The sequence below is a fragment of the Staurois parvus genome, unplaced genomic scaffold, assembly GCF_062004578.1.
Source record: "Staurois parvus isolate SC_StPar_1 unplaced genomic scaffold, SC_StPar_1.0 ptg000096l, whole genome shotgun sequence".
In the NCBI taxonomy this organism is placed as follows: Eukaryota; Metazoa; Chordata; class Amphibia; order Anura; family Ranidae; genus Staurois; species Staurois parvus.
The window spans coordinates 18,568,730-18,590,447 of NW_028317892.1; the positions used below are offsets into that span (position 1 = coordinate 18,568,730).

The window sequence follows — 21,718 nt, forward strand, 5'->3', positions numbered from 1 at the left end:
TAGTCTTTCAGCTCAGGTACTCATATACCTCAGTAATAAGTTTCAATGCTCCTGTACAGGAGAGACCGACTCTCCATCCAGTGTTTCAGCAGCAAGCTGTGGCTCCTGGACTTAGATTGGTCACTTTATTCCGATTAACAAAATAGTAGGCCTGTGGCGCTTACTGCTCAATGGGAGATGCGCTAACAACTAACCATTAACAACAAAAAAGGCTTGAATGTGTTATGAGGTAAGCACGTTTTGTGGGGTTTTTTTTTATGGGAAATCATTAGCGATTTCTTTTACTTAAAGTGGTTGTAAACGCTCAAGGTTTTTTATACCGTCATGCATTCTATGCATGAAGGTAAAAAAACCTTCTGTGTGCAGCAGTGCCCCCAGACCCCCCCAATATTTACCCAAGCCCCACTGCGATCCAGCGATGTGCATGACAGCCTCGGCTGTCTTGGGTCTCCACATCCTCATTGGCTGGGACCGTAAACAGGGAGCCATTGGCGCAGACTGCTGCCAGTTACAGCCAGTCAGACAATGAGGAGAGAAAGGGGATGGGGCCAAGCCATGGCTCTGTGTGTGAATGGACACATGGAGCAGTGGGTGCCCCCATAGCAAGCTGCTTGCTATGGGGGCACTTCGAAGAAATGAGGAGCCAGGGGCACCAGTGGGGGACCCGAGAAAAGGAGGATCCAGGCTGCTCTGTGCAAAACCACTGCACACAGCAGGTAAGTATAGACATGTTTGTTATTTTACAAAAAAATAAAAAAACAAAAATTAACCTTTAGTATTGCTTTAATAAACTGAGGTTAATTTGAAGGCTTGGTCAGTCACATTTTGAAATCAATAGTGGCATCATTGAATTACAAAACACACTAAATTCTCGATTGGCAAATCATTCAGAATTCGACCCTGCAAAAGGTAGGGAAAGGGTTAAAACATCAAGGTTTTTTTTTTTTTGCTCTCCGGAAGGGACATTTTTGCTCTTGTGACCACTGTCATTGGAGCAGAAAGTAACGGAAAATGAAAAATCTTACAGTTGTCACCCTAAACAGAGAAGAGGGAAATCTCAACAGGGGCACCTTGTAAAGCTACAACTATCTAAGGCAGGCCATAGATCAGGGCTTAAAATTTCAAGTCCTGAGCTACTAGCCAGGCCTTAAGAGTTACTCGCCACCAACAAACACACACAAACAGACACCTGTACACACACACACACACACACACACACACACACACACAGACATGTACATACGCATACACACACAGAAACATGTACACACACATGGAAACACATGTACACACATACAGACACATGTATACAAACACAGGCACGTACAGACGCATACATACAGATACATGCACATACACAGAAATACACACGCACAGACACATGTACATACATACACAGACACATGTACACACAGACACATGTACGCACATACACACAAACACACATGTACACACACATACATGCATACACAGACACATGTACATACATACAGACACATACACACACATGTACACACCCCCCCCTATAAAAAGTTGCAGTACTTCGTTGTTCACTCACAGAGCCAGATACTGCACTCTAGGGGGAGGCAGAGAGCACAGCACACACTCCTTGCTTTGCTTTCACTGCGCTCAGCTATTGAGCAGTCTGACGGCTCCCAGTGCCAATGACAGATCCGGCCTAAGCTACTGGCCTGCTCAGCAAGACGGCCCTGGGGGACACACTCGCCTCCACCATAATTTCCACTCGCCATTGGCGAGTGGAAATTTCAAGGCCTGCCATAGATGATTCAATTTTCTTTCCTGCTACCAAGGAGCTGCCCCTGCCAGGGAAGCACAGTGATTATTGCTAGCAGCTATAGCTGCTGGCAATCGCATGTAAAAATCCAACATGCTGGTTGTACCCAAGTCGATCGATGGATCAACTTGAGTACAATGTGCCTGCCCATAGATGGTTTGAATCTTGCCCGGTCCCTGCTGAACCATCTATGGCTAGCATAAGTAGGATGCCTATTCTCCCTAATGGGTCTACATAGGAAAATAAAACAATAGCCGCACATCTTCCTATTCTTAATAAAATGTTCTGAATACAGATGGGCTACAATAGTTTTTTACACTGCACTTTTGCTTTACTGAATAACTGTAAAAAGTAAAAAAAAAAAAAAAGTAATACCTTCATACTACAATTAGGCAGTGCACTCATACATATGGATGCAATCAACATCCTCAGAAGACCAACATCAAAATGAAAAGCAACAATGTTCTGCCACCTCTCAGGAGTTTGTGGTTAACAGCCTATATTAGCTCACATGCATTTAGTTTAGGAGAGTTTAGTATTTTTTCTGCCAGAATGCTCCAATCAAAAATGCAAACCAGAAGGGTTTTCTCGCCTGCATCTAAACATTGAGCTTAAAATACGCCTCGAATCGTCCTAATGTGCATTGACCCATAGGATAACATTGAGCTGCTTCTATAGGCAGAACACAAAACATAAAAAGATTTTTAAGCCCAGTGTGCATGGAGTCTTGGTCAACTAGCCTAAAAAGCACCATGTTTATATTATATTTATATTAATACAGCCTCGGTTGGCTCATAGAGACAAAAAAGGTCAGTTTTCCATCTTTACTTCCAATTTAAATACTTTCTCTACTATGCAGTTTAGGGCTCATTCACATCAACCTGCACATGAAAATCTGGGGCGGGATCACTGGGTAATGCCACTGGGTGACCCCACCCCTTTGTTTCCTTTAGCGGCGGGGAGAATGACAGCTCCTTCTTGGAGCTATAGTGAAGGAAAAAAAAAAGCTGGTAATTACATTTAAAAACCGGCATTGACATATGGCGGCAGCCAGTGTCAGAGCCTGAGTGTACACACTGCTCCTCTCCTGCCCCCTCCTTGCACACACTGCCCCCCACACCCTCCTACAAAGAGGACCTATCACTCATACACTATCACATAGGGGACTATTGGTCCCCTATGTGATAGCAATAAAATCATATGAACGATAGGTCTTCTTTGTAGGGGGGACAAATAATGCAGATAGGGCTATTTTTGGCCGATATGTTTCGGCTGACAAAATTTTGGTGGATCCCTAACAACTAGTTAATGACATAACTCCACCTCCTAGGCTTAGACCGGCCATTTACAACAGGAGTAGCAGTGGGTGAGGATTGTTGGGCTATGGTGCTGTGTCAACATTGCTAAATCATTGAGAATGATGTGGATGGACATTTCCCCACCCGCCTTCCATTCCCCAAAAATATATGTCACCTAGATTCCTTGGCCCCTTTGTTTACAAAGAGAACCTGCAGCGGATCTGTCATTTAGCCGCAGTAAAAAAAAAAAGTCCCCCCCTTTTTTTTTTTTAGAAAAAAGTACACTGTACTGCTCTGCATCACCACATGCATATTTTAGGGGCATCCCAAAACCAAGGTACCTAAAAGATTTGTGCATTTGTAATGTTTTCGTATAGGCTCCATGCACACTAGCATTTTTTTAAAGCGCCTAGAAGCTGTTATTAGCAAGTTTTCTGCTCCTAGAAGCGAAATTGTGTTATCCTATATGTGTCTATGCACACTACTCTATGGTATTAGTTTCCAGATGCTGAAGCTCCTAGCTTCAGCATCTCGAGCAGAAAAACATTTTTTTGTAGAGTTTTTGGGGCGTTTTTCCATGAGAAAAAAATGCTAAATGCTCCTACAAGCTGCTAAATGCTACTAAAATACTCCTGATAGCTTTTTTTCCCCTCTACATGTACTGTAAAAACACTAATAAAACGCTAACGCTCCTAAAACACTGGATAAAGAAAATGCTGGTAAGAGCATTTTTTAGCAGTGTTTTTTTCTGCTTTAAAAATTGCTAATGGGCAGGGAGCCTTAAGCTACATTAAAAGGCCCTTTCCCTGCTGGACAGCATTTATTAAAAAGAAACTAAAAATAATTTTCCATTGATACACATCTCCCGTGGCATCGCCCTGATACACATACCCTTTATTTTAACACAAACTGAGAAACTGGCCCTGAAAAATGGGCAGAAAAAAAAAAACAAAACAATATTTGACTCTTACACTTCAATGGGGCTTAGCATTCTGTTTGGGTTTAGCATATCCTCTCCTGGGTTCACTGGACTTTAGGCAAACCAAACCTTTCCCGTGTTGAAAACTTAAAGAGGTTCTTCAGTCCAAGAAAAAAATCTAAAAAATTGGCTACTGGTGCGCAAGTAGGAGTGGGTACCGAACAACCCCCCCCCCCAAACAACAACCCTCCAAAAGTGTCAAAGGCGCCAGGAAGGAGATGATAAAGCGGAACGTTCAATTTAGGGTGAAGTTCTGCTTTAGGTGTCTTCCAAGTAATAAATATTTCTGTTCCAGCAAATGTGTTTTTATTCAGATTGTTCAAACTGCAAACCAAGAATTGCTGCACAGTAATCCAATTAGTAAAGACAGTTTATGATTTGTCTAACTTTATTTGAAAAGCTAATGTAGCAAAGAAGTGTTAAAACTGGGACAAAATTACAAGTCTAAAAGAAATTAAGACGAAAAAATATTATTAAAATAAAAATGAAATGAAAGTCTCACCTTTTTTAACTTGGGTAATTTTGGAAGATTTGAAACAGACATCAACATAACATTTATAAGGCTGAGGAACTCTAGATTGACAAACTCTGCTGTTAGACCCTCGATTTTGCCTTCTTTTGCCCTGCAGTTGTCCAAAACTAGTTCCCGTACCTGTGTAAAAGCAATGACAAACCTTTAATAAGCAGAAAAATAGTTTACAAGTCTTAAAAAGTCAATACTGAACAAAATATAACAGGGAACCTATTACAGTGATCAAGCTCCAACTTTTCTGGGAATTAAACCAAACTGTAGCTCTGTTGTAATCTCTTTTTTTAAGTTAATAAGATATATATATATATTTATTATATATAGATAAAAGCATACCACAGTGTGTAAACCAGAGTGTGTATAAAAGTATTAAATACGAACACTAGTTCTAAATGAAGTGGCATGCAAAGAACGAACCAAAGAATAAAGTAATTAAGAAACAGCATATGGAGAAACTATGGCAACAGCATTCCCCTTAAAAAAAAAAAAATTCAAAGACTGTAAACATAAGAACGAAATATTACTAGATTAGTTTACAGAAAAATTCCATAACTGATGTGTATTTGTCAAGTCATCTGAATACATACCAACATACTGCTACCATGTCTGCAGTGACTGTTTAGCCAATCAGACATTGGTTATTTTACTCTGTCTAATATAGGATTAAAGAAATAATTTTTTTTTAAATAAACATCTTATACTTACCTTCTCTGTGCAATGGTTAGCACAGAGCAAACCAGATCCTCCTCTTATGAGGTCCCCCCACCAGTGCTCCTGGCTTTTCCTCCTCTCCATGTGCCACTAATGGAAGCCGCTTCCTATGGGGGCACACAGACCGCAGCACTGCTCCGCTCCCCCATTCCCTCAACACTGGATTTGACTGACAGCAGTAGGAGCCAATGGGGTCAATTCACTAAAGGTTACTGCATGTGCTATGAAGGTCATGTGACTTTTTTTGGATCACATGAGATAATAAAAGAATCAATTCATCAAAGTAAAAGATTGAATAAGAAGTAAATACCGCACATTTGTAAACCCCTTCACACTGGCGCCTCCTGGCCCTTTAACCTCTTCACGCCGGCCGCACGAAAATGTGTGGTCTCCCGGCATCTGGGCCTTGAGGCCGAGCGGCCGCACAGTTACATGCAATTAGCAAAAACATATGTGCTGAGAGTGCGCGCCCTGCGCGCTCCCAGCACACGTGTCCGGTGCTCACAGAAATGTCCCGATCGCCTCTTTCCATCGGGACCTTTTCCGATCTTGTGACCACCGTGATGGCGAATCACTGTGGTCACATGACCTTAAAACCCCACCCCGCCTCTTGAAACTCTCAAAGAGCCGGGAGGCACCGGCGCCAAGGGGTTAAAGGGTTTCTGCCGCCAGAAAGTGGGGCGGGGTTTAGTGTCATGTGACCACCGTGATTGGCGATCACATGATCGGAAAGGTCCCGATCGCAAGCAGAGATTGGGATCTTTCCGGGGGACACTGACACGTGCTGGGAGTGCGCTCTCAGCATATATTTTTGTTTACAAATGGTACGCAAATATAAAGCTGCTCGGCGTCAAGGCCCAGTCACTGAGAGGCCGCATATTTGCATATCGTCAGCATGAAGAGGTTAAAATAATGAGAAATACTGCACAAAACATAAGATAAATCATTACATTCAATTCACTAAAAAACACGCATTTTTTATTTCTCACCTGCTGTTTGCTGGCGGTATTTTAGAAAAATACAAAATAACAATTAGGCTCCATGCTCACGTTAAAAATGGGAGTTTTTTAGCGTTTTTGCATTAGAGTTTACTGGCGTTTTGCAGCCAGAAACGCCAGTTTGCGGTGTTTTACATCACTTTGCTGCATTTTTCAGCGTTCAAGAGTTTTTACAGCTAAAAAACTCCTCTAGAAACCCACTAGTTCTGGCCAAAAATGGCGATTACAGTCTAGGTGTGCATGGACACATAGGATAACATGCTGGGGAGTTTACTGGCTGTAGAAAAAAGCATCAAAAGCCAAAAACAGCCACTGTAAAAATGTTTAGTGTGCATGAGGACTTAGAGGAACTCCGCAATGGCTAGAAAGTGAAAAGTATACAATGTGGCAGTGTGAAAATGTTCTCCTCTGAGCTCAGGAATGTGAACTAAATTGTAACATTTCATCAGAGGGAGATTGTTTTGTGAATGAAAACACACAAGAATGTTTTCATAGTTTCACAATATTGCTGTGTGCCTTCTGGTGCATTGAAAAAAAAAATGCGAAAACACACCAAAAATAATGCAAAGTTTAAGCGCTAAAAAAAACAAAACAAAATTTTAAAAGTCAGATATACAGTAAATACTGTAGCTGCTGACTTTCAAAATTAGGGCATTAGGCATCCAGTGTGTCTTCACCCAAGACGAATCTTCAATCAGCTATTGCTGCCCCCATCTTTACTAAGGGAGACCGGCAGTGAAGCCTTGCAACTTCGGAGCCAGTTTCCTGAAGAACGCTGTATTTCGTGAATGGGCCGCAGTCTCCTGAGACTTGTAGTGTCCCAGAAAGCTACAGGGGAAGAGAGGTGTGAACTTCTGAGCCAGTGCACCATGGCGGATACCAGGTCAAAACCAGGTAAGCACCCCCCCCCCCCAAAAAAAAGGTGCCAAAGGTGGAAGGAGTCAGACAAGCAGAGCTTCCCCATTTGGGTGTAACTCTGCTTCAAGGTAAAAAAAATCTTGGGCATTTACAACCACTTTAAACCTACATTTGAACTCCAAACAGGCATCCAAAAAACTATTTAACCACTTCCCGTCCGGCCCATGTATATAAACGGCCGGACAGGAGCAGTGCAGGAGCGGGTGACCGTTTATTCACTGCCTGCGCACGCTCCCTGGGAGCGCGTGGCACCGCGATCCGCAGCGGAACACCGATCTCTGTGCGAGGTCCCGATCATGTGATCACTGATTGGCCAATTAGTGATCACATGCAGAGTAGTAAACAAGATATCACTTCCTGACATCATTGCTTACTATGTGTGAATTCTGTGAATGATCACAGAGGTCACATGGTACAAGCCTATTCACAACAACCTTGTACCATGTGACAAGCTGTGACCAATCACAGCTCTCACAGTATTTCTCAATGGCTGCAAGAATGCAGCCAGAGAGAAGGAGAAATGATTGCTTTTACGGCCTTTATGGGTGTAAAAGCAATCAGTGTAAAAAAAGAAAATAAAAACTTCATCACCCCCCACAAGTAGTACAGTGTCACTATGGTGACACTGTAGTGCTAGGGTGATGGAATGTTAAAAACAAAACAAAACAAATAATATAAAAAAATACAATAAAAATGTAAAAACAATTTTTGAAAAAATTATAATTTTTGTTATAAACTAATTTGGGTTATTATTTATTTCAACTAAAAAGATAGCTGAATACACTTTGGCCAAGATTTATGAAGAAAGATTATTTGCAAAATTTTATAAGAAAAACACTTTTTTTTTTCAAAATGTTTGGACTTTTTCATTTATATAGCAAAAAAATTTAAATCCCAGTGGTGAATAAATACCAGCAAAATAAAGTTTTATCTGTCTCAAAAAAATTCATATGGGGCCAGTGTTGCATGACTGCGCAATTGTGTGATGGCACTGAAAGCTGAAAATTGGCCTGGACAGGAAGGGGGTAAAAGTGTCCGGACTTGAAGTGGTTAAAAGAGATTTAAAGTGTATGCAAACCCAACATATACCATACTTTTCAGCATGCTCAGAATTATGTCTGTGCCCAGTTTTCCTAAGCAAACACAATTTTACGTATCTATGGCAAAGTTTCTCATCTTAAACCAGAACTCCAGGAATAATTCACACAACAGACTTAATGTGGAGCAACATTCTACCAATATTTTACATGCCAGAACTGTATATCCAGCCATGTATGGATCAAAATTCATCCAGTTCAGAAGGGACCAGACGAATTTCGATCTATGTATAGGCAGAGAGATTGTACAGAAATTGATCCATCAATTGACTTTTGTACAACTGCCTTGTTGAATTTTCCTGATCACTGACAATTGATGATTGACAGGTAGTTCCTGTATGGCGGAGGGGGCAGAAGCTCCTGAACATATTTTGTATCTGGCAGCAGAGTGAAGTTACTCCTACCTTTCTGGATGAAGGCACTGCTTATTGTATGTAGTGAATGCTACTACAGACTATTTACAATGTACCCAACATCTATAACAGATTATGCCAGTGTCACATGTCACATATTAGGCTGCGATTTGTCCCGCATAGTTTACAGTGATTTCTGCACGTTTTTGAGCTTTGGCATTTTTATTAGCCAGTAGAGAAAAATATCATCTATTGCATCATTTGTTGCTAGGTTTTTCTGTTATTTTTAGTTTTCCATCAACTTTTAGTTTTATTATTGTTATATTATTCGTTTATTATTTTGTTTTTTGTTCGGGTAAGGGATTAGAGTTAAGGTTATGTTAGAGTTAGGATTAGTATTTTATTTCTTATTATTTATTTATAGTATGTTATTTATCATTTTCTTTTTTTTTCCTATTTGTTTTTTTGTTAGGGTGATATTAATAATAAATTAATAAATTTAAAATACATAAATACATTAAACTAATCATAAATACTTGTAAGAACAAATTAATATTAATTAATGCATAACCTTAACCCCCTAAAAGTAATAAAATTATATTTTTTTAATATAATTATGGTCTTTTTTTTGTTCGGGTGTTTTTTATTATTATAATTATTTATTTTTAAGGTTAGGGGTTAATTATTTATGATTTATTTAGCAAGATTTTTATTTATATGTGTATTTATTTGATATATTTTACATTTATTTATTCAGATATTACTTTTTTTAAAAAATTTTTAATTTGAGCAGAAAATCCTGCAAAACGTGCATTAAACCGCGCTTTTCTATTCTTTTCTATGGGAATAAAAGCGCACCAAAAACGTGCAAATCTGTCAAATATGAGCTACAAAAGTAAATTTTTTTTGAGCTTCAGGCGACTTGGAGTGCAAATGTTAACCATCTCCATAAAGTAATATTGATTTTTCCCCCTGAGCATTTTGGAGCTTTGAGCTACAAAACGCTCAGGTGTGAATGGGGCCTTATGGCATGTGCTGGCCTACAGCAAGTTAGACGTGAAATTATTCCTGAAGTTCAAGTAACAACAATTCCTACTGCAGGCTGATAACACAATAACAGCAGCATAGTAAACATGTAGTACATCCTCATTCAGTTGGCTGTTGGACTGCCTTCTAGCTTTGCTGCTCCCTGGTCGCTGCTGGTAGTCAGTGCTTTGAGCTGAATATCTGATACTCCCACCGCACTGTGGTTTCTCCTGCTGGTTCATATATCTACAGCAGCAGAGGAAGCAGTAAACCGAAGGCTTTACAACATGTGAGATGCCAGAAGGGTAAGTACAGTGGAGTGCCTAGGTGGGTGCGGGGGGTGCAAGCCGCACCGGGTGACACCAATCGCACGGGTTGACACCCAAGACCCAGGGGCGTATCTGCTGCGAGGCAAACAAGGCGTTTGCCTAGGAAGGCAGTTTTCAGGGGGGGCGGCACTGCCCCCAGGCAGAAGGGATAAGGGACCAGGGCTTGACAAGTCGGGAGAGCTTGGCATGGCTCGGGCGGGAGGCATGGGGGCGGGCTCAGCAAGTCTTGAGCAGGGAAGATGGGCTTAGCTTATGCCATCCTGAATTAATTGCAAGCCAGCTGCCTTACCCTCTCTGTTCCTTCCCGGAGCGCTGATTTCCTGCTGCACCCACTGACATCGTTAGGATCTGGCAGGAAGCCCAGACCTGGATTGACCATCACAGCTATGCTCCTCCCAGCCGACTGCTAATCCATGCACTGTATAGGGCCAGAGGGCGGAGCCTAGAGGTCAGCTGACCATGAAGAGGGGGTGCAGGAGAGAAGACCATCACTGCATGTCAGGTATTAGTGCAGCCACAGACACCACGGACCCCAGATAAGTGCTCCATTACTTGTCAAATAGAAACCCCGTCTCTCTCTCTCTCCCCCCCCGTTCTCTTCTTCTCCTCCTTCTCTCTCTCTTCTTCCCTCCCCTCTCTCTTCCGTTCCGGGACTCCGGGAGGTGTGACGGGGACACAGAGAGGGGAAGAGCCCAGCCAGGCTGTGTGTGCACGACAGGGACCGCCCACCTCTGGAGGGGTGACACCACGTGTTACCGCACCGGGTGACACCAACCCTAGGGACGCCTCTGGGTAAGTATATTGTGTTTTTTTTTTTTTTACAAGCTGTAGAAGAGACCCTGTGCTGAAAGGGGCCCCGTGGGTTGATGTTAGTAAAACACTGATAAGCCATGCCCATAGATTACATAGGTGCGGGTCCCCGCCCCCGTGGACCAATTAAAAGATCTTTGTTTCATATGGACTGTGTTGCCTAATTTCACAAGGGGATCCAAAGCTGGGCCATTTATTGGTGGTCTAAAGTGCCTTTAATGATGTGTGTCCTTAAGGCAGTGGATGCTTTAGTTAAAACACAGTCTAGCAGCTTGGAATTCCAAGTGAACAAGCACCTGCTGGCCAATGCAAATACTGGAATCCACCAAATGGAAATGATCATCTGATGTGACTGTGTAATCAAGGCATGTTTTTTTAAGTTTAAAGTACATGAAGCTCTTGCTGACGTATATTATTATAATATTACCCAATGTTGGCATGTGGGCTTTTCCTTGACATATTATAATCTTACATTTTTATTAAAAGAAAATGGGATTAAAACACCAAATGGTGGCTTTTAATATTAAAAATTCCAAGGTGTAGCTGCATGGACTAAATTCAACACAGTTTTAAAGGTTCTTTTATAAAATTTGACATGTTAATGTAAAATAGGTGTCAAAATACAGTTGCCCACACTAATTGTTAAAAAAAAAAAAACACACCACTTTTGCACAGAAGTTTGCTTTCACATTGTATGTCTTAAACCTACCAACAATCTGTACATGAAATGTTCCCCTGCACAATGAGCTGTGCTGAGGAACGGTTATTAAATATACTCTCTTTTAAGGGGATCAGCCAACACTTTTTTAATCTTGTGGCTCTCAATTCTAACTCTCCAGGTCTGGATCCTACTAATGAATAAACAAAACAGATTAAAAATCAAAATGATTCCCAGCCTGAAGGTGGCAGTATTCAACTGTTTAACACTGTATTTGTCAGATACAATTACAGTATACAAACAATTACAATTAGATTTTTTTTTTAATTTTTGTCCATTTGTGAATTTGCAATAAATATATAAAAAAAAAGTGTGTTTTTTTTTTAATTAGAACAGTGTGACAAATAAAAACCATCTATATCTTTGAAAACAAACACAAAACTACCTGATGTATACTTATACTGTAAGAATGGTCTTTATGTGGAAAATATTAATAGAGAAACAACAGCATGTGTGCAGTATACCCACACACCAAACCCACTATATGACCTAAAACTTCACTTTTATTTGTAACTGTCAAACTCAATGTAGAAAATGAACGGAAGTCAGAAGGATGCCAGGTGTATAACCTTATAGGGAAATGTGGAATTAGTGCAAAAATACAAAAAGAGGGAATGGATATACAACTGCCTTCATTATAGGGAAATAACAACCAGACAGTAATGCAGGCCATAGATGGGTCGAAAATCGGCCGATTTTTCAGCCGAAAAAAAAAACGGCCGATTTTCGGATCGTTAGTGGGCGATTTGGTCGGCCGTTTTTTGGTATTTAGGCCGTTTTTTTTTTTTTCGGTAAAGTTGGAAAAAAAATCGGCCGATTTTGCCGATCGGCCGATTTTCGCGGCAATTAGTGGGCAAATCGGCCGTTTTTTTACCGATAAAAAAATCTGCGCATGAGCAGTGACCTGCAAGAGGAAGACAAAAAGAAGAAGAGGAAGACGATGAAGAAGAGGATGAAGAAGAAGAAGATGAAGAAGAAGAAGAGGAAGAAGAAGAGGATGAAGAAGAGGATGAGGATGATGAAGAAGAAGAGGATGAGGATGAGGAAGAAGAGGATGAGGAAGAAGAAGAAGAGGATGATGAAGAAGAGGATGATGATGATGATGATGAAGAAGAGGACGAGGATGAAGAAGAGGATGAGGATGAAGAAGAAGTAGAAGAGGAGGATGAGGAAGAAGAAGAGGATGAGGATGATGATGAAGAAGACGAGGATGATTATGAAGAAGAAGAGGATGAGGATGAAGAAGAAGAGGATGATGAAGAAGCAGAGGATGAGGATGAAGAAGAAGAAGAAGAAGAAGAGGATGAGGATGAAGAAGAAGAGGATGAGGATGAAGAAGAGGATGAGGATGAAGAAGAAGAAGAAGAGGATGAGGATGAAGAAGAAGAAGTAGGATGAAAATAAGAAGAATTCCAGTCCAGCAAAAAGTGTCTCTGCAGAGAGCTCCGCTATTTCTGACAGTTCTCTGACAGTTCCTTGACATTTACAGCGGTTGAAACATTGTATCTATTTGTTTCCGAATAAAAACATCTGTATCCTAAATGGAAACAAATAGATATATTGTTGCAACTTCTATAAATGTCAAGGAACTGTCAGAGAACTGTCAAAGAAATAGCAGAGCTCTCTGCAGGGACACTTTTTGCCGGCTCTAGACGGGTAGAAAATTGGCCCATTTTTTTTACCATTGATGGTAACGTCGGCCGCTTGAACGACCGAATTTTCGTTTTTTAAAAGAAAATCTGCCGTTTTTTCTCCCCATCTATGGCCTGCATTAGTATGCCTTTAGCTGCCGTTGGTCAATTTTTCTAAAGTGGAGATATGTATAGGGAAGGGTCAGTATCCTGGCCACATACCATGAACCAAAAGCATAAATTGATGCAGAGGGTTACAGTGATTACTAAAAGGATCAACTGCCCATGAAAAACAAAACATACCGCAGTACCCTTCCAGCCTGGGAAAAGAATGGACTTCTATCAATCCACTAACTCCAATAGGTCCAGGAATTAATGACCTCTTATCATAAAGTAAATAATCCTTTTACATGTAGGTTAATTAACCAGTATCAAGTAGTGAAAGGTTCTTATGAAGCCTCACCACAACAAAAGGCACCCTCTAACACTTCGATAAGAAGTGGAAAATATCACAGTGCATTTTGTGGTGAGATACCCAGACACACTTCTCAGTTCAAAGACCCTTACAGAATAATGTGTGGTAAGAGTACCGGACCTGTTGCCTTGATGGCATGACAGTCCTACAAAACAATGGTAGGAAGAAAAAAGCAACCGCATGCCTGAGCTCCTGTGCTGGACAATGGACTCCACAATGTCAGTATCCCCACGTGTATGAAAGGAATGCAAGCCTTGCTGCCCTCAACGGACCAGGGAAATCCAAAGAGAACTGTATATGAAGAGACAAAAAGAGGGCGCATGGGCCTAGTGCATTACCTTTAAAAACAAAATGTATTAATAAAAAATACTCACAAGAGAAATAAAATCAAATGAAGAGCATGTCACAAGAGATGCAGTGTGGTCCAATATCCCTGAAGGTAGTGTGGGCTCTGAGGTAGAGGTACAACCTCGAAACGCGTCAGTATCAGCTATCCAGAGGTCTACAGTCCCCCACCAGACTACCTTCAGGGGTATTGGACCACACTGCATCTCTTGTGACATGCTATTCATTTGATTTTATTTCTCTTGTGAGTATTTTAATTTTTATTAATAAATTTTGTTTTTAACCACTTGCCAACCGCAGATAGTCAAATGACGGCTTCACTGCGGCCGACCAGTTCTAAGAGGGTGTCATATGACGTCCTCCCAGAATGCGTTCTCCTGTGCGCCCCCGGCGATCTCCGTATTCTCTGTGTCCTATGGACACAGCTGATCACATGGTAAGGTAAAAGGCCAATCACAGCGGCCTTTTACCACGTGACCAGCATTGTCCAATGACACATTGATCACTGGGAAATGCAATTGCCGGTTATCAACTGCACTTCCCTCACGCTGTCAGTGTGAGGAAAGTACTAATGAGAACCAGCAGTTGTCAGACGGGGGATCGGCACTGATGATCAGTGCCCAGCAGTGCCACCCACCAGTGCCCAGCAGTGCTGCCAGTCAGTGCCCATCATCAGTGCCAGCTCATCAGTGCCACCCCACCAATGGCACCTCATCAGTGCCACCTCATCAACGCACATCAGTGTAGAAAAATTACCTGTTTGCAAAATTTTATAATAGAAACAAAGAAAAACTTTTTTTTTTAATTTTTTGCTTTTTTTTGTTTATAGCGCAAATAATAGAAACACCCAGCGGCGAGTAAATACCACCAAAAAAAGTTCTATTTGTGTGAAAAAATGATTAAAATTTCATATGGGTACAGTGTTGCATGACCGTGCAATTGTCAAAGTGCGATAGCGCTGAAAGCTAAAAATTGGCCTGGGCAGGAAGGGGGTATAAGTGCCCAGTAGGCAAGTGGTTAAAGGTAATGAACTAGGCCCTTGCGCCCTCTTTTTGTCTCTTCATCTACAAAACAATGGATGTCAAGGGATACGCAATAGTTAGAGATGCATGACTTTTCTGTTTGCTGGTGAAGGGTTTTTCAATGGCAGAGGATTTACAGCAAAGTTACATATCAACAACTACGAAGCTGAAACATGCAGATGTGAACTAGATTACCTTTAGAAACATTAATCATTTTGTTCAGTCTTGCCGCTGTAATACTTCTAATCAAAACCCACAGCTTTGCAACTTCCTGCATCACATTCTCATTTCCAGTTTGCTCAACAGACTACTTGAGAGTATTACTACACTGTTGAGGTCCTTCCTGTGCACCCCCCTCTTTATAGGATGCCTACACATCTTCCCTCAAAACCCCATTGTAGTATGGCAGCACTGCACAATGCAAAAAAACAAAATATATAAAGAGTATGTAGGTTATAGGGGATTATGTGAAGCACGCCTGTCATAGAAGAAATATGTGGGCAATTTCTGGCCTCCCCCCAAAAAATAAGAGTTGCCAGGTTTTGACCAGCTCCAATGACCCGATCACTGGCTTGCAACGTAAAAAAAAAAAGCCCACAACACACCGCAGAGAAGGAAATTCAGAGACAAATCAAACTGCTTATCTCTTTGCTTGTTCCAGGTTAGTGGCTCAGATCATATTGAAGTATCAGCATCAAGGCAACTAATTCTGCACAAAACATTTTCTTGGCAGATCGAGGCATGCAGGTTAGAAAAAACAAGAATAGCCAAACAACTAATCATTTTCAGAAGTAGTCTGCAATGGCTGCCTACATATTTTTCTTGCTGCGTGTCCCTTAATATGAAAGCAGATTTCAATCAGTTTCAGTATTTAGCATATAGTTTTAATGATGTTTGGGATGACAACAAAATTGGACTAGCTCAAGGACGGAGCAGGTTTTCTGCTTTTACCGTTACACTTGGGTCAATTGTTTATAGTATGAAAAGATTCACTTAAAACGTTTTTTATATATATGCAAAACTTTTCAAAAAGTTTGACATACAATTATGCATAGAAATGTCATAATTAAGCTGTAAAATCAATAAAACCTGAGGTACCATCAAGGACTAGGAAACATGTTTTTATGACATAAGGGAAATTTTGAAGGTTGCAGTTACATTGTTCAGATTTAGTGTCTAGGGTCAACACCAACTAAACAGTTACTTCACTGGGAAATCTGTACAAAGATCAAAGAAATTATTTTATGACAGTTACTAATTTTACTAATCTAATATACTTGAAATAATTAATTTTATATTTTCAGACAAATGTGGTTTTGGTTTTAAGATCTACAGAACACGTAAAGTTAAAAAAAACCCCTATATTTACCTTGGACTGACATCTGTGGGTGTTTCTGTAAGTTTAGCCCCTGTACCCAAAAGGAGAACATAATTATTAGCCAATAAGAGCCGTATTACCATGCATAGTAGTATTACATGCATGGACAGCTAATTGCTCAAATGCCCATTTACAAGTTTTCCATTTGTGCCCAATTTGTTTCCCATTAACCACTTCCTGTCTGGCCCATGTATATAAACGGTCGGACAGGAGCAGTGCAGGGGTGGGAGGCCATTTATAAATGTCCTCCCCACTTCCCAGCTTGTGCGCGCTCCCTGGGAGTGCGCAGCACCACAGATTCGGTGCCCGCTTTGTCCTCTATCCCCTCTGTGTGAGGTCCCAATCATGTGATCACTTATTGGCCAATCAGCGATCACATGAATAGTAGTAAGCAAGATGTCACTTCTGACATCATTGCTTACTACGTGTGAAATCTGTGAATGATCACAGAGGTCACATGGTACAAGCCTATTCACAACAGCCTTGTACCATGTGACAATCTGTGACCAATCACAGCTCGCACAGTATTTCTCAATCGCTGCAAGAATGCAGCCAGAGAGAAGGAGAAATGATTGCTTTCACAGCTTTTATGGGTGTAAAAGCAATCAGTGTAAAAAAAAAAATAAAAAAATAATCATCACCCCCCCACAAGTAGTAGTGTGTCACTATGGTGACACTGTACTACTAGGGTGACAGCATGTTAAAAAAAAAACAAAAACATTGATATAAAAAAAATTTAAAAACGATTTTGAAAAATTATAATTTTTGGTTATTTTTTCTTTTACTAAAAAGATAACTGAATACATTTTGGCCAAGATTTATGAAGAAAGATTATTTATTTGCAAAATGTTATAAGAAAAACACTTTTTTTTCAAAATTTTTGGACTTTTTCATTTATATAGCAAAAAAAAAAAAATTAAAATCCCAGTGGTGAATAAATACCACCAAAATTAAGTTATATCTGTCTCAAAAGAATGCTAAAAGATTCATATGGGTACAGTGTTGCATAACCGTGCAATTGTCATTCAAAGTGTGATGGCGCTGAAAGCTGAAAATTGGCCTGGACAGGAAGGGGGTGAAAGTGTCCAAACTTGAAGTGGTTAATATCAATAGCAATGCATGCCAGTGCACACAATATGCATTCATGTGTAATGCATCTCAAGTTTTGAGGGGTTTCCTTTTATTTAGATGGGAAACACATCTGCCAATATGTACCTTTCAGCCCTGGGAAAATTGCTGGGGACACATGGAGTTTGTAAATGCACAATCACCCTATAGGATGCAATATGAAAGTCAGTGGACAATTGCTTTTACAAGCAGGAGCCAAGTGATGATGGTGCCCCTTTTAAAATGTCAAAATTTGCACTGCCATCTTACGGTTTAACAGCAAACCTAATAAAATCAATGTGGGTGTATCCTGAAGACTTTACATTACTTATTTGATGTGAAGAAAAGTAAAGTAAAAAGGACAAACAGTCTTGCTAAGTTTTTCCTTTGCCTCACAAGTGCCCTTCTATGAAAGCTTAAAACCACAAGGAAAGAATTTACTGAGAAAACAATGGTACAATGGAATATTTAATGGGAAGTATATATAGGGCACAATGATTTCATCACAAATGATGCAATGTTGCAAAATTAAAAATTACATTAAAGCACAGAACAAACCTAAGATTTAAAAAACTCGGGAAATTTCATGCGGAGAAATGTATTTTAATAATAAATGGGCCTTGCTAGTTGACTCTCTACAATACTGATGGGAATATAGCAATACATTGTTTTAGTGTGACCTGACATAAGATTTTCTTTTCTTAAAAATATGTATTGTACATATTGCATGTATAATATGTAACACTGCATTTACATTTACTCTTATTAATAATATCTGTCTGTAATGTTGACCAGGTTTTTGGACATGTACGAAACAGGTACATTTTATTTCTCTAATAAAAAAAAAAAAAGAAAAAAAAAAAGAAAAGACTGTATGTGGATCAGAAATCAGTTAAGCAAAAGAAAGAAGCAATTTATGCAATTCATTTTTTACTCTGGTAATAGAGTCTTCATTGAATAATCAAAAGGATCATTTCTGTATATGATCTAAGAGCTATAAGACAAAGATAAAAGGTGTATTCCAACATGTGCTTGTCTTAGCAAATCTGGCTATGTAAAAAGTAAAAGCATATCTATTTTGCAATGATTTTGTGATAATGATCTAAAAACAAAGCCTCAAAAACATGCAAAGTAGTAATTTCTATACATGATGGACTTTGATAACATCTACTGTACATATATTTTTGTGCATGTTGGTTGATCTCTCCCTTACAAATTATTGAGCTGGTTATCTCCATCCTTTGGGATGGGATAAAAAAATCATTTGAACATTCCCAAGCCGACCAGAAATCTACAGATGAAGGTCTTACAATTCTTTTATGCACTGTTCTGGGGCCAGTATATGTAGAATACACCTATCATGCAATGACACTACACTATCTTTGTATAGAGACCTTTGAGCCTCAGGAGTGAGATTCTTGCATATAGAAATAACAGTAGCTCAATAAAAAAAAAACTAAGAATCAGTATGTTTGACTTTAAAGTGAGATATTTGAGGGACTGGTAAAATAGAACATACAAGAACATCTATCAATGCAGGATGTTCTGACAGCACATCACCACGGCACCCTATACTAACATACAACTATGAAGAAAGATGTGGCTCAGGTCATATCAGCACCACATTCTGCATGGAGGACTGCCAATTTCTGGACAAGGTTTGAAAAGAAAACATTGAAACCATCCAGAAAAGTATAAAAAGAAACCCCTATAAAATATAGCCGGGGGTCTTTGGTCCAATAGCATGATGTCACAGGTTCAGGTGACTATGCTGGGTGCTGCAGAATTCCCTTAGGAATTCAAGAGTGGCTGGTGATGTTTGATCAGGGAGTGGTGTCCCTAACATCCTGGTCTCACAGGAACGGTGTGTAATGATGTATATATTCGGTTTATTCCCAAGCCTTCCTGTAGGTGAAGGTCTTACATTAAAGTGAAGTCCAACAGAGTAAAGATCAAGAGACCTACTCACAGCGGAAGAAGCAGGCACTGATGAGGACAGCCTAGAAATAGGAGTTCTCCCATGATGGGAGGTTGAGAATTACCTCACGTACCCTAAGAAACAAGAGGGTTCTTATCAGCGACCAATGGATAGATAGGAACCGCCTGCACATCTTGCTCCATTTAGATAAAGTGGGAGACTAAGAAAGACTGAAGGTCAACAAAAGAAGTAGAGGTGGTGTAACAAGGGTACGCTGAAATAAATGCCTACTCCAAGTAACTAGCCTGAGACTGAAATGGGCATCCAAAAAACAAACCAGGCCTGATACCCAGGCACCCATCTAGTTGTGTGAACAGCTATCAACTTGTAGAAGAGAGGGAGCACCTTCATGCCAAAAGTTTCCTGAGGATTTAGCAGATCTCCAACTTGGCCATAGACAAATAGAAATTTGGGACTGGCCAATTTTCGATACATCTATGGCCATTTTTCATTTGAGAGAAGTCTATCTAAGAACTGGCTGCTCTCGAAAGGGCTTGTTGAAAAATTTTGCTTCAATCAGCGCTGCAGCGATTGGTGTATTCTGATGGAGGAGGAGTCCTGCTGTCAGAATACAGTGACACATTGGGGAGGATTCCCCCATCCACCTCGATTGTATGAATGGGGGAATCCATTACATTTTTTCGATCAGCCTGCTGGTTGACAAAAACTGATACATGTATGGCCAAGCTTTAGACTCAGAGTATCTGAGTATGCACTGCTAGGGATGAAGAAGTAAAAAGGACCTGACTTCTGATCTGCATATTGGTAGGAGCACACTGTGGACATCCAAGTCTTTGCTGGTCAAAAGCTGGTCCAAAGGGAAGATTTTGCTGGAAAGCAAAAAAGAAGCAGCTGATCATCTCATCAGTGTCCCACACACACACAGCCAGAGTGCCCTACACATTTGTACAAGAGTCCTATGTGGGACACAAGTTCAGAGGCCTGTAATAAACCACTGAAGCTAAAGCTCAATGCTCTAGGAATCTCTTCCAACTGATCCACAATGCAGGATCAACACTTGTTGAAAGATATGAACAAAAAAGAAATTGCCATATCATAGGGTATAACTACCCATCATCTTCTCTGACTCACCATAAATAAAAGGTGTGGATTATTAACCGAACACATAGCATACAAAAAGAAAGCAGTTGACAAGAGCACACTGCAAAAAGATCAGTATCTAAATCCTTGTTGAAAGATACTCTGATCAGTCAAACCATATCAGATGGGATTAATCGCCTTACAGATTTACCACCAACACAGGACAGAGGATCAAACTAGCTAACTCAACCAGAGATCTAAGGAAGAAATTCCTCTATCAATGAAGTCCCCAAAAGTAAGCATGATCCCTCTTGTTAACGAATCAGTGAGCCATTCACACAATTAGATAACTACATTCCTGGTGAAGTTCTGTACACCATCTGTGTACAGAAGGCCTGCAGGTTCCCAATGCATTGAATTTTGACAGAAAATTAGAGAGAATGCAGATTGAAAAAGGGAAAATAATTTTTAATAACATTCAGTGACAATATGGCTTCTGTAGCAATTGTACATGCTATATTTTTATTTGCCATTTTGTTTTCATGAAAGTGGAGGTACCCTTTAAATAAAGTTGGAATTTTGTATTACGTGGCTTGCTTTGTATTAGTTGAAACATTTTACCTGTATTCACTAAAAAGGAACACTACTTTCCTAATTCCTGAAATACTACAATGAAAACAAAAAATTCATAACCTAAGATTTCCACCAACGTAACTAATGCCTTTGCAATAGAATGTATAATTAGATTGCCATTTATAATTGTTTCACCTTTTGAGATTTTATATATATATATATATATATATATATATATATATTTGAACTGTTAAAGACACAAAAATTGCACTGAATAAATATTAAATCAGCTTAGCATTCTAGTCAGCTCTTTTACATACCATACCTTAATCCCATTTCACAAGTTTACGTCTACAATAATCCCTTTGCCCTATGAAATGATGTATATGAAACAAAGGTATTCCACGCAATATGACTATAGCGCTGTCTCTCAATATGTGAAAGAAAAACACATTCACATTGTAACAATATTTACCAGTTCAATACATGTGTATTATGCTTTTATTCCAAGAGCTGCACTTCTTGAAGTGGGAGTAGTATTTGATATCTAGTACATCAGCCTGTATACTTCCAGAATTGCTCACCTTGTTTATATCCATTTTCCATT

The 21,718-nt window shown here is 39.9% G+C and overlaps 1 protein-coding gene across 1 annotated transcript in view; it reads right to left on the reverse strand.

The window, feature by feature from the left end:
• ANP32B (acidic nuclear phosphoprotein 32 family member B) overlaps positions 1 to 21,718 on the reverse strand; it is a 61,333-nt gene that overhangs the window by 21,622 nt on the left and 17,993 nt on the right. The window contains exon 2 of the mRNA XM_089670956.1: positions 4,575 to 4,724. Within this exon, the coding sequence (XP_089527082.1) occupies positions 4,575 to 4,724 (150 nt within the window). The remainder of the gene's footprint in view (positions 1 to 4,574; positions 4,725 to 21,718) is intronic.